This window comes from Glycine max, chromosome 10 (genome assembly GCF_000004515.6).
Source record: "Glycine max cultivar Williams 82 chromosome 10, Glycine_max_v4.0, whole genome shotgun sequence".
NCBI lineage: Eukaryota > Viridiplantae > Streptophyta > Magnoliopsida > Fabales > Fabaceae > Glycine > Glycine max.
The window spans coordinates 37111978-37126602 of NC_038246.2; the positions used below are offsets into that span (position 1 = coordinate 37111978).

Below are 14625 nucleotides of genomic sequence, written 5' to 3' on the forward strand. Positions count from 1 at the left end.
TTGTTGCTGTTTGTACCCCCTTTGCTTGTATTTGATCTGTTTGTGCTTGGACTTCTGCTAATGGCACCATCTGCTCTTTGTCTCCTACTACTGTATGCTTCCCTGTCATCTTCCAAATCTACAAGAACTTTTAAGCAATGCAATAGCAAAAACCCACTATATATTAAATGCTATAATATAAAACAGACTTTTATTGTACTTTCACGTGCACATTGAAGGTATAATATAAAACAGAAAAAAGACAGGTAATTCTATGATATGTGGAGTGTAATTATCTGTATATATATTTCAAATATTAAGTACTAAGTTTTTAAGATTGCGATTTGTGACCATTTAATATGAATCCTTCTCTTAATTTCTAATTTAAAAAATATTTTCCTTGATTATGTACTTGTTCATTAATTTATTAGTTCAGGAAATCACTTTATCAGCCTGTATTGTTTCTCACTACAATGCCCTGCCTGCTTTAATTTGCTGGTGTCAAATAATTATGCTGAGATAAAAAGCTATGTGTTTAAGGGATATAGTAAGGATAATGCTCACGGAATGTTGTTTTCTGTATATGATTGTTGCAGCTTTGTATCAATGCATATGTTGTGACATGGGTGTTTTTCTCACAATTAGCGTATTTGTATTTGGCAGGTTGTGAGGTTGAGGCAGCACAATTTTAACACAAGTTTGTGCGTGACATTGAAATTCAAGTAGCATTAGTTCATGCTCATGTTTCACCGCCTTCAATAGTATATATAGGTTTATGCTTGACAACAATTTTTCTTTATTTTATAATATTTAGTTTTCTATTCGTACTGCAACTTAAATATCATGAAACTATTAGATAGTCGTGTGTTTAATCACGTTCTTTAATGGCATATAAACTTATATCCTGGATAAAAACGCTGATCAATTTTTTTTGTTTAAACTAATATACTTACAATATCGGTCAGTAGGTGCACTTTCAACATTGATTTTAAGTTCAACCAATGTTGTAATAATCTACCGTAATAATTCTTGTAGTAAAACCGATGTAAACTGTGTTCCTTGGAGTAGTGAATATATACATGTAGATTATTTGTGAGTACTTTTTGATTCCATAAATATTTCTTACCTTAGATCTGACCACCATCTTCTCTTCAAGGAATAAAAAAATCCTATCGTAAATGATACGCTTTTAATTATATTTTTAAATAATCTTATTTCAAGAAAGACTACGGTCTCGTGAAAATAAAAAAAGACTACATTTTCCATCCACCAATGACAACTAAATTGATGAGTCAAATGGAGCATAGTGCCGCCAACTATTATCTCAAACTAATTACAACGCCTCTCTATAAAACTAAAACAGAAGGTAATTACAGCACATAACACAAATCAGAAACAAGGTGAAAAAACTCATCGTTTGATTTCATTATGTTAGCTAATTACTACTACTTGCTTATCAGGTATTTGACCAAAATTTGTTATTTTTGAAGAGTAAATACCATTTTAGATTGATCTGTAGAGGATTTATCATAGTGGGTGATTCAAGTCAAGTGTCATTAGTTCAAGTGACTAAGTAATTTGATAAGGTCACCTGACTGGCTTCACCTAATCAGTTTCTCCAAGACATTTAATACATTCTTCCACAAATTGATGATTCTTGGGAAATAATATAGGGAAGAAAAACATGACAAGATAGGAAAACTATTATTCAACTATTTTATTTTCTATTAAATTATTAAATAAAACATTTTTTCTACAAATCTAAAAATGATAACAATAAATTTCTATTAGAGACTTCGATTATACTATTTCATATTAAATTATTAAATAAAACTGTTTTTTTCTACAAATTCAAAAATGACAACAATAATTTTCTATTAATTTTTTCAACAAATTTAATTTTTCTATAAATTGATTTCTAGAACTATAGTTTATTCCTACAAAATAACAAATAGCAATCACATTTTTCCTATAATTTTTAACTAAACTTAGGAAAAAAAACTAATCACTTATGAACCAAATAATAAAAAATAAAATAACATCACACATTTTATTTTGTAACGATGGAAAAAATTAAACAACTGCAAAAAATAAATAACTGAAACATTAAAAAATATATAAAGAAAATAAATATAACAGAACTTACAAGATAAAAAAAAAAAAGCAATTTTCTAAGAATCATCAATTCTCACACGTAGAAGACTGTATTGTCTTTGAGAAGCATATTGATTAGGTGAAGTCATTAGGATAACACCGTCAAATCACTCGGTCAGCTGAATTGTTGACACTATACTGAGTGGTGCAACCTAGGTGAAGAGAGGTTGATTGGTATCACCAAAATCCTAGATAACTTGAATCATCCCCATAAATACTTTGAAGATCAAACCCAAAGTGGTATTTACTTTTCAAAAATGACCCATTTTGGTCAAATACTATGCTTAAAAACCACTGGACCTACCTGACTATGAGAGTGTGATACTTGTATTTTCTTATTTTTTAAAATTCATTAAATTTATAAATAAAATTTTATATTTTTATATTTTATTTTATTTATATTTATATAATTGAATCCATTAATTTTATTTTTTATAATTTGTATTCCGTGATTTAGGACATTGATTCTTAAAACAAACAAAAAAAAATACATAAAAGAACAAAGAAAATGCTTCCGAGAAAAATGCATTCAAATGCATTACGAGTCTTCTATTTTGGCAAGTGGACCACCTTTTGTTTGTTTCTCGTATTCTTCGCTAATGACAACATGGGCAAACCCACAATCACTCGTCTCTTTCTCTCTCATGCACCATCCATGCAGAAAAGTGCTGTCATTAACTTAACATAAACGAACACCATCCCTTATAATCCATGCGCCCTCTCTCTTATTCCCTCTTTTAAGACAAAAATAAACCACTCCCTTTCCATCCCCACCCATTTTTAACAAAATATATATATATATAGTCATTGCGCTGGTCGCCGCCACCATTCACCGTTTTGGTTTCTGACCCACCATACATCTTCTCCTTATGGGTCAGCAAACCCGCCGGGAATCCTATTCCGGCCCCTTACCTTCCTCCGCGCATCGGAAAGATTACAATTACAACTACTACCACTACCGTTGTCACCATTATCATTCTGAACCGCGCCTCTTCGAGTTTACCAGCAAGGACGAGACTAGTGATCTGATCTTGCCTTTTGACAAACTCGAGAGGCTGAGTCAGGATGATGTTAGGGAATGTGCTTATGAAATATTTTTCACCGCTTGCCGCTCATCCCCCGGATTTGGAGGCCGGCAAGCGCACTCGTTCTCGTCGTGGAATAACGACATGAAGTCAAGCAATGTGGTGATGTCGCCGACAAGTAAGGTGAAGCAGGCTCTAGGGCTGAAGATGTTGAAGAGGTCACCATCAAGGAGAATGGTGTCGGGTGGCAGCGGTGGACCGTCGTCGCCGGTCGGCGGAAGTAGTCCTTTTCATCAGTCCGGGTCACCGTTGAGGCCACGACGGCCGATGACTTCTGCAGAGATCATGAGACAGCAGATGAGAGTGACTGAGCACAGCGATAACCTTCTGAGGAAAACCATCATGAGGACCCTCGTTGGCCAAGTATGTACACTGCATGCACATGATATGTGGTTAATTGAGTAGTTATTTGTTCTTAAACTGTTTTTGTTATGATTTTTAGTTAAAATTAATTGATGACTTTGGAAGTTAAACATATAGATCGAAGAAGGTGAGATATATCAATTAATTGGGGATCTAAAATCCATTTAGATCAGGTTGTTTCACGAGGAATAGATTGACTTGTGTTGAGATATCGTAAAAGTATGTATTTGTTGATTTGTTTTTTTAAATAAAAAAAAAAAAACAAATCAACAAATACATACTTTTACGGATATCTCAACGTTTTTTTGTTTTTAAAAAAAAAAACCTTGAGTAAATTCAGTTTCATCACAGATATTCCGTAAATTATATGGTTTGATTTGTTTTTCTAATCCTGATATTTTACATTACTCACGTTACACTCTTTCTGTTTTTCTTTTTCATTTCCATCGTACCATTGTCACATTCTTTCCTATTTCTTTCTTTTCCCGAGAAGGTACATACATCTTCGAGAACTTCAAATCATCAGTTTTCTTAATAACCTCATTATTATGATTTTTGTGATGTGTGCTATTGTATTTTCGGGTTCATTATTGTCATTGACCTGTAATATATACGCATAACTGATCAATATGTGTGAGATAATTAAACAAATTAATACTCAGAAGTTCAAATCAAATAAATAACTAGATTTGTAAAACTGAATTACACTTTTTAAATATATTGAAAACAATATAAAAAATATACCATTTAACTTTTAGGTAGATCTATATTAATGTTAAAACCTCAATGCACGTTTAATGGTGTTTAACTCCTATATGTATGATGTATTGTGACATTCATGAGTTTTTATATGTTGGATGACTTCAAGTTCATTTTGATTATTTTCCTCGAAGCAGGGCAAAAAGGAAGAAGATTATATGTAATGTTTTTTCTTTTCATTTCATTAGCAGGGGTAAAAGGAAGAAGATTGCATGTCCAATTGATTTTGTTGCACTACTAGAAAATATGTTTTTTATATTAGTTATTAAGGACTTTTTTTAATGTCGGTTATTAACCGATGTTGAAACTATCAACTTTAAAGTATAAAGGTTAACATCATTTGTTTAAAAAATGATGTTGTTTTTCGAAAAAAAACATCGGCTTTTACAAAAATCAATGTTATTTTCTTCTCATCAACATCAGTTTTTCAAAAAAATCATAGTTGTTTTTCGTTGACAACATCAATTTTTCTAAAAATCGATGTTGTTTTTTGAAATTTTTTTAATATCATATCTATTTTTTTAATTACCAACCTATAATTACTCATATGACAACTTGTCGTTAAAAGTTGTATAAAACTCATAAAATAAGCTAAATTTATAAGCAAAATATACCATCAAGACTTATGAACAAAAATTTCCCACAAATGTGTTCAGGATGTTCCGATTTCCACAAAATATACCACCAAGACTTATAAACAAAAATTTATAGATCAATAATAGTATAATATAATGTACTTTAATTACAAACAAATCCAAAATAAAATAAAGTTAGAAGTTGCATCTGGGAACTCAAATATACTAGCTTGCAAATTTTGTGATTGTCCAAAAGTTCTCCATCAATTTCCATTTTTTGCAGTCTTTCTCCAATGATTATAAACAATCCTACACTCTGTAATTCCTTCCAAGTTCAGATGGGTGAACCCTACCGCTTTCATAAATGAGTACATGGTACTCGGCACATCCTTAAATTAACATTAAATTCATATAAGATATGTATATGATACTCGGTACATCCTGAATCCTACTGCTTTCATAAATGAGTACATGGTACTCACCAAACTGTTGCAAATTACTTTGTACTCACTCAACATGGGACTTTGTCTGAGTTAGGAATTTGGTGGTACAAGGAGTGTCATTTAGGATAAACTTTTGGTTCAGAACTGTTTTTGAAGATGGTGAGGAAGAAAACAGTTTGTCCAAAATGGGTCATGGTCACTTGATAATTTCCAGTGAGTCTATAGAAATCTTTGACTTTTGTCCATCTAGCTAGTAGAGTTGGGCTCACCAGATCTTGGTTGTATGTAACAAAGTGCATGTTGTCATTATTGCCTAGCAGATGCCAAATATGCTCTAGTTCATCCTTCCATCTTACAGCAAATGACCTATTGACTTCACAATAAGGCTACATTTAACAAGTAAACTAATATAAGCAAATGTGTTATATCATGTTATGTTTATCTGAAAATAGTCTTAAAATTTCTAACTTGATCCATAATATGAACTGTGTTGAACATTTCCTTTGGTTTTGTTTGTTAATCTTCATCATTGTCTTATTTATTTCCTTCCAGTTCTATTGATCTTCATTCATTGTTTTTGAACTCCATTTGCAATACTAAAGTTACTATTAAAAATAAATATGCTTGCCTACCTACTAGTAATAAACCAAGACATATGAGTTTGGTCAAGTACATGCCATGGAGTTGAAAGGCATAGCAGTGCATATACCCATTTTTGAAAACCAAGAATGATATTCCTATTTTGAAAAAAAAAAATTGGGGGCCTAAGGCTATAGCAAAATTCTCACACCAGCACAAAGTCCCATTAATAAGCATTTTCATGTTGGTAATACACACATTAACAAGAAGCAACACGCATTTATAGAAGAACCCAAACCTAAACACGGAAACAAGAATTTATAGAAGGAACCACACCTAGCTTCTCGCTTACCAAACCAAACATAGAAACAACCATGTATAAGAGACTAAAATTTTGTGACCGAGAACAACAACCGGAGTTTGTAGAGCTATGAGTGAGAGCAAGAATGAGAGTTACAGAGTGAGAACACGACACGGTGGGCACGTCGCGTCGCGAGGAGTTGAGTCACAGTGAGAGAGCGAGAGTAAGAATGGGAGTTGCATCACCATGAGGAGAAAGAGAGTGAGAATGCGAGAACTGAATGTGACAAAAAGGATTTGGACGCTAGAACCCTTCTTTTATAAAAAGAAATCCAATATCGGTTTTTTTAAAAAAATCGATGTTATCTAAGCAAAGACAACATCGACTTTTTAAAAACCGATGTTAAAAGGGGGATATCAACATTGGTTTTTAACAAACCGATGTTGATATCCCCAATATCCCCCTCTTAACATTGATTTTTAAAAAACCAATGTTAATGATGACATCTTATTTACAAAATTGTCACCGCATATTTTTTTAACATCGGTTTTCGTCATAACTGATGTTAACAGGGTGATATTAATAGTCAATTTTCTAGTAGTGAAGCTTCCCTTTTGCACATTTTAGATTCAATTCTTTTCATTCCATTGACTTGATAACCAGGACTAATAATTTGAAACTAAAACAAATTAATTAAAAAATATTACTAGTTTGAAACTTGCTCTAGTGTTGATCTGCTTGAAAATATTCATCATTCAAAACCTTACTTTACAACAAAAGATTGCACTACACTTTTTACTTGTGGTTCAAGGAACAAAACGGAGACATAGCTAGTAGTAATAATAAATAAAACATGCAACTTTTTTCATCATTCAAAACCCTACTTTACAACAAAAGATTGCACTACATTATTTACTTGTGGTTCAAGGAACAATGAAATTGTTGTCACATCTGAACTTTTTGTTGGATAGAGTTTGCTAACTTCAACTATTTCAAAATGCATGCAACATTGCAGGCAGGAAGAAGAGCAGAAACTATCATTCTCCCCTTAGAACTTCTAAGGCATGTAAAACCTTCAGAATTCAGCGATTCCAATGAGTACCACATGTGGCAAAAGAGGCAGCTCAGAGTTCTTGAAGTAGGGCTCCTCACACACCCTTCAATCCCTCTAGACAAAGCCACCACCTTTGCCATGCGCCTTCGCGACATCATACGCAGTGGCGAGTCCAAGATTATAGACACCAGCAAAAACTCCGACACCTTGAGAACCCTTTCCAACTCGGTGGTTTCCTTGGCATGGAGAAGTTCCAACAGTACCCCCACTGATGTTTGCCACTGGGCTGATGGATTCCCTTTGAACATTCACCTCTACTCTTCTCTTCTTCAAGCCATTTTCGACAATAGGGATGACACATTAGTCCTTGATGAGGTTGATGAGCTTCTTGAGCTGATGAAGAAGACATGGTCCATATTGGGGATCACTAGGCCTATTCACAATGTGTGCTTTACTTGGGTGTTGTTTCAACAGTATGTGGCAACTGGGCAAATAGAACCTGATCTTCTATGTGCCACACAGGCCATGTTGAGTGAGGTGGCTATTGATGCAAAGCGGGAAAGGGAATCGTTCTATGTGAAGCTCTTGACATCAGTGCTGAGTTCAATTCAGCGTTGGGCTGAGAAGAGACTCATTGATTATCATGAGCATTTCCAGAGAGGGAATATTGGCCAAATTGAAAATGTTCTTCCTGTGGTGTTGTCTGTCACAATGATTCTAGGTGAAGATCTCGTAATATCTGATGGTGGGGAAGGGGTTGAGAAGCGAGATATAACTATAGTGGACTCATCTGGGTATAGGATTGACTATTATATTCGATCTACCATAAAAAATGCATTTGAAAAGGTTTTTTTTTAAACCTAAATCCTCTCTTCAGTCCTTAGTATATGTTAAAGTATAGTGTTTGTGTATATATTTAGTCATAATGTGTTTTTTTTTCTTCTTTTTCATGAATGCAGGTAATTGAGGCAGCGAATGCCAAGGCTGGTGAATTGGAAATAAAGGGAGAATTCAGTGAATTTCTGCTTCAATTAGCTCAGGAGACAGAAGAGTTGGCAATGAAGGAAAGAGAGAATTTTACTCCAATGCTAAAGAAATGGCATCCAGCACCAGGTGCAGTTGCAGCATTGATGTTGCACAGCTGCTATGGGCATGTGCTGAGGCAATATTTAGGTGACGTGACCTCACTCACTCATGAGACAGTTGAGGTGTTGCATAGGGCTGAAAAGGTAGAAAAGGTTTTGCTCCAAATGGTGGTTGAGGAGGACTGTGGTGAGGGTGAGGATAATGACAAAACAGTTATGAGAGAGATGGTTCCTTATGAAGTTGATTCAATCATATTGAATCTCATGAGAAAATGGATAAATGAGGCATTGAGCAATGGAAAAGAGTGTTTGCAAAGAGCAAAAGAAACTGAAGTAAGTCTTGGCTCAATTGTCCTCTTTCCATCAAAGATTAAAAGGAAAGACACAATTAAGAACATTTGTTTACAGCACTGATTTGTAACTTTAGATAAAAATGGGTATGAGTTTTTAATTTCCTCTCTCTTTCACTGCAGACATGGAATCCAAAGTCCAAATCAGAGCAATATGCGCCATCAGCCGCAGAGTTAGTGCAATTGGCTAAGACAACTGTGGAAGAATTCTTTCAAATTCCCGTAGGAAAAACTGAAGATATAGTTCAAGAACTTGCTGATGGATTGGAAAGTCTCTTCCAGGACTACATGATGTTCGTTGCAGCATGTGGTAAGTATTGTGCTAGCTAGTACATAAAAAATCAAAGTTGTTTTCTCTAGAGAATAAATAAAACACAACAAAACTATTACACTAGTGCAAGTGGGATCATGTGCTTGCACATGGAATTGAGCAATTCTTGCAAGACTACAGTACTCACTACTTATAGACACAACCAATCAAAAGTTTTAAGATAACATTAACACAACTTGAGCAGAGACTTCAACAGGAACTTTATTATAAATTTAGTGCTTTTTAGCTTTTGATCAAGAGTCACTTCATTGATGCAAGAATTGAAATTTACCAATAAAAAATGGTTACAACTCTGTTCTGTTTCAGGTACAAAGCAGAGCTATATTCCTTCACTTCCCCCGTTGACAAGATGCAACCGTGACTCAAAGTTGATCAAGTTGTGGAAGAAAGCTAGCCCTTGTGGTGCTAATATCTCAGAGCTAGAACACATCCATGAAGGTCATAATCCTAGGCCATCAACTAGCCGTGGCACCCAGCGCCTCTATGTTCGTCTCAACACCTTACACTATCTCCTCTCTAACATCAACACCCTTGAAAAATCACTCTCCCACACCCCTGGTGTAGTCCCTTCTTCAAGCCGCAAACATAGCGGTCCCTATCTTGAAATAGTCAATTCCTCCATCCCAGCAGCATGTCAACATGTCTCAGAAGTTGCAGCATACCGTCTCATATTCCTTGACTCCAATTCAGTCTTCTATGGCAGCCTCTATGTTGGTGACGTAGCCAACTCTCGCATTAGGCCAGCGCTGAGGATCCTCAAGCAAAACATCACGCTGATGACTACACTTGTGGCAGATAGAGCTCAAGCACTTGCAATGAAGGAAGTGATGAAGGCATCCTTTGATGCATTCCTCATGGTTTTGCTTGCAGGTGGAAGCTCAAGGGTGTTTAACAGGTCTGATCATGTGATGATCCAAGAGGACTTCGAGAGCTTGAATCGCGTTTTCTGCACGTGTGGGGAGGGACTAATAGCAGAGAATTTGGTTGAGAGAGAGGCTGCGGTGGTAGAAGGTGTCATTGCATTGATGGGGCAATACACTGAACAGTTGGTGGAAGATTTCAGCATTGCCACATGTGAAACAAGTGGGATTGGAGTCATGGGTAATGGCCTCAAATTGCCTATGCCACCTACCACGGGAAGGTGGAATAGGTCAGATCCAAACACAATACTGAGGGTGCTGTGCAGTAGAAATGACAGAGCTGCAAATCATTTCTTGAAGAGGACATTCCAGTTAGCAAAGAGAAGGTGAAGCCAAAATGTAGTATCTCTTGCTGAAGTTTAAGCAGAGATATACTATTGGCAATGATGCATATTGTTGCCCTGCAATTCTTGCCTTGTGACACGGAGGGGGAGCAGGGTTCTATATTTGAAAGCACACAAAGTGGTTGCCAAATGGAGAAATATGGGACGAAGAAAGCAATGCTTATGTCATTAAGCATTGAAACATAAAAAGAGACTAATGCAGAAATATGTGCTGAATTGTATTTTAAGTACCCTAAGATATTCTTTAATTGGTTTTTTTTTTTGGGAGATAAAGAGAGAAGGAAAAAAGGGCAGTTTCTTAGCTTAGTTTGTTGATGTTGCATATATAAAGTAGGCCTACACACACTGCTTTGAAAATTTCTTTTTGTAACTAATCAATAAGCTGAAAGGAAAATGTATTTTCTTATCTAATTTAAATGTCAACTGAAAGGGCTTCTTGCAAGAAGGGCAGTAATCAAAATGGGGTTCTAGAAGTTAATAACAAACGTAACAGAATAACCGTAGCGATGCTTTCCAAGCATCATAAACAAGTTTTTTCCAAAATTGTTGCTAGAATATGTTGGCATTATTAATAAAGCTGATATATGAGTGCATCAGTTTGATTTATGTAACAATCACTATCGAGTTTCTGTTAATTTTGCTGAAATTTGTTAAACCTTTATAGCCATGTAGGGTTACTCTTTCCTTTTTTTTAGACATACTGAAATACATACAAACACTAAAATTATCTTACACTGTGGCCTGTAAAGTTTTGCCCTGACATTTTATAATTTCACATTAGTCATTATCTATTTCTATTTATAATATATAAATTCTAAGACCCGAGCTATGATGTTGCCATCTCAGATCTTTAGAAAGCTCAAATTCTTCCATGTCATCCTTTTTTGAGTGTTCAATTTCAACTTAAAGTTTGTAACAAATGATTTTCATATTTCATTGTTACTAATCTCTCATTATACCATCTTTATTAAGTAACTTACTAAATTCTCATTACCACTTGAGTAACGGGCTTATAATTCTGCCACAGCAAATTTGAAAACCGACCTCTTGGCAACAATGACAGGCTTATAATTCTGTCAAGTTTCTCTTCCATCTCAGTTTCATCCTATTTTTCTTTCTATCAATCTTAAGTTTTAATACACCATTTATCGTATCTACCAATTTCTCTCACTTTGTTTATTTCTTTTCTCTACCTCTGTCTTTTCTTTCACATATTTACTCCAAAATTGACCTGTAGGGTTAAGCTAGTTTTTATTATTTGTATCAAATATCAATGTGAAGTAAAAAAAAAAAAAAAAACTATCAAATATCAATGTCATAAGTGAAGTGTTCTTCCATAAAATAAAAAAAAAAAAAAGTGAAGGGTCCTAGTTGTTATCAAAACATTACTATTTTTATGACAAATAATTTCAAAATCTTTAATCAATATCATAAGTGGAGGGTTGTCTGTCTATAGTCTGGTTTAAGGTTTCATTATTGCAGTACCATTATTGGTCCCCTTATATGTTTGAAAATTATATTGGGACCCCCTCAAGTCTCAATACTCTCTCAAATCCTATACTAACACTCCTTACAAGAAGGTGAATGTAATTATTAAAAAAAACAAGAGATGTTGTGCAATTACACGAAATCTCAGAAAAATTGCTGTAATTTTCTCAATATTTTAATTTGAGTAGAATTTTTTTTTTTTCTAAAATGCATTTGAGGAACTTGACTTGTCCCCTATAATATGGTCTTTTAAGTGCGTTTTTTTGTTCTCTACAAAACTCAAGTTTGAGACACTATTTAAGGGATACAACTTACAAACCCGCCTAGGGATGTCAAAAAAATCTATACCCACAAATATCCAAAGATAAAATTTGTCATGAGTAAATGATTGATACTTTAAATAGATATCAATTATCCACATGTAAGGATATTTTTTTACCTACTTATTAATGGATAAGGTACAGATATCATAACACCTTATCCGTGGATACCCGTTACCTATGAAATTATAAAAATATGCTTCACTCTCATGCACATGTTTACCCTTATATAAATATTATATACATATATATACATATATAAAGTATTTTCAATTTATTTATTAAACTTGTGCTTTAAGATATTGTAATTTTATTTGTACTTTGGATTTATGCTTAAGAGATACTTATTTCATATTTATAAAATGATATTTTCAACTATATACTTTTAAATTAAAACATAAATTAAAGCGACGCGTGTCATTCCTAACATATATGTGTTGATTTCTGAAAAATATAAAAATTTTAACATATAAGAATTTTTAAAATTTTTGAATTAGGAATTATAAACTAAAATTAATATTTTTTTTTGTGCTAGATATGAATAATATATCATAAATATCACAATTTTTAAGATATTAATTATTATTTTGTAATATAAATAGTCAGTTTGTCCATTGTTGAGGGCTTGATGTGCTAGAAACTCTTTGATATAATTACTCTCATTATCTATTTAATGTTAATTTAGTGTTATTATCTCTTTCTATGCTTATTTACTTGTTTTGGGACTTAATCACCCATTTTACATGTCTTTTTTATAGTGTGAATGACATTGGGAAATGTTTTTACACTTAGAACGGGAGAAGATTTCTAATTAACTCATATCAAGGGATGAAATGAAGTTGATTAGCTCTTTTATGTATTCCAAGTTCAGTCCTCCCTCCTTCAACGTCACACTCTCCTCCACCGTCATCTTCAACTAATGCGCTCCTTGGCGAGATTCCATTGCCCACAAAAGCACTTATTGCAACCTCTTCGCCTCTCTCCCCAACACCTCCTCCTCCCTCAATCTCTGCTTCTACGGCTTCGTCACTGATTCTCCTCTCGTTTCCTCCATTGAACTCGTTCAAGTCCACCCCGTCGCCTTCACCAACTCCAACAACCTCATCCTCATCAACTACAGCCGCATTTCCTGCTTTGCCGCCAAACCTTGGGGCGCCAGCTTCACCAACCACACCGAGGGAAGGGTTTGCGAGGAGCGTCGAAACAGCGTCAGGGGTTACTAAGAGAGGATGAGAAAGTGTGTAGGGAAAGTTTTGTTTTGGAGAAAATAGAGAATGAGAAAGTGAGAGAGAGTGTGTGAGAATCCCAATGAGATGAAATGACCCAATTAAAATGTCTCATGTCAGCATGAGAGGGTGGAAAAACACATCTTTTCGAAGACGGTTTTTAAAAATTGGCGTCGTAAAGTATTTATAAAAACGATTTTGAGAAACTTGTCTTTAAAAACTTGCAATTATTTACGAAAATGTCATCGTTCTACTTACGACATCGATTTTTGTACAACCATCATAAAACCAACGTCGTAGAAGGCTTTCTAGTAGTGTATTAATCCTTTATCTTGATCAAATCATTTGGTTTGGCTTTATAATGAATTAGGAATTAAATCAAATGATATAGGCTCATTCACATATGAAATTATGGTTAAAGTATATTAGTAAGGTAGGGTGATACGTGTTTTAACATTGAATAGAGAAAACACTAACATTACAGCAGGAGTTCTCTTAGCAAGACCAAGTACCTGCACAAAACCCACCTTTTCCCACGAGTTGTTTGACAAATTGTCTATGAGAGTTTTTGTCCTGTTTTTAATAGTTTATTGCATAGTTTAGCTTTAATTTCCTACGCTATCCTTTTACAAATTGAAATTCACTTTGCCTAAAAAATCGGTTTGCACAAATAGTTGAATACAAACTTGGTCCCATGATACGATATTTCATTCATTGAAATATAAATTTGATTTAGTACACTTGTCAAACGAGTAAACAATGCACCAAAATAAAATTTTCAAAAACATAAATTAAAATAAAACTTTTAAAATATAATGAATCAAAAGTGACATTTAACTTATATATAATACATTAACAAATTATTGTTTCATTTTATTAAAAAGAAACATCATAATATAATATTTCACAAAAAATATTTGATATAATACATGAATAATAATAATAATAATAATAACAATAATAATAAATATTTTTTGCCTTAAAAAAATAATAGAGATTTTTTAATAATAGAATGGAAAGTTTTTTGTCTTATAATAAGTATAAACAGGAAATAGGAAACATAATAAAAAATATGAAATAGGAAAAAAGATAAAAGGAAAAAATTAGAAAGAAAGAGAAGTTTTTGAGAATTTCTTTTTATGAGAATGTGACATTTTCCAATTCAATACTTTTTTTAATAAGAGTAACTATAGTGTGTGTATCCTGTGAGATGCACGGGGTGATGTTTTTTTTTTAAGAAAAAATCGAAATAAATTTTTTAATTTGTAA

General features: G+C 33.7%; 1 protein-coding gene across 1 annotated transcript; it reads left to right on the forward strand.

Annotated features, from left to right (window-relative positions):
- The first annotated feature begins 2754 nt into the window (after positions 1–2754).
- LOC100819607 (protein unc-13 homolog) lies at positions 2755–10733 on the forward strand. Its single transcript, XM_003535241.5, has 5 exons — positions 2755–3581; positions 7254–8138; positions 8252–8710; positions 8851–9037; positions 9365–10733. The coding sequence occupies exons 1-5, from the start codon at positions 3003–3005 to the stop codon at positions 10306–10308; spliced, it is 3054 nt and encodes a 1017-aa protein (XP_003535289.1). The 5' UTR covers positions 2755–3002; the 3' UTR covers positions 10309–10733.
- Positions 10734–14625: the final 3892 nt, after the last annotated feature.

Bases quoted from the DNA above. Each gene is read 5' to 3' on its own strand.
- LOC100819607 (XM_003535241.5), top strand. From the start codon at position 3,003: ATGGGTCAGCAAACCCGCCGGGAATCCTATTCCGGCCCCTTACCTTCC. The intron at 8,711-8,850 runs GTAAGTCTTGGC...CTTTCACTGCAG, and splicing joins AAAGAGCAAAAGAAACTGAA to ACATGGAATCCAAAGTCCAA. The intron at 9,038-9,364 runs GTAAGTATTGTG...GTTCTGTTTCAG, and splicing joins GATGTTCGTTGCAGCATGTG to GTACAAAGCAGAGCTATATT.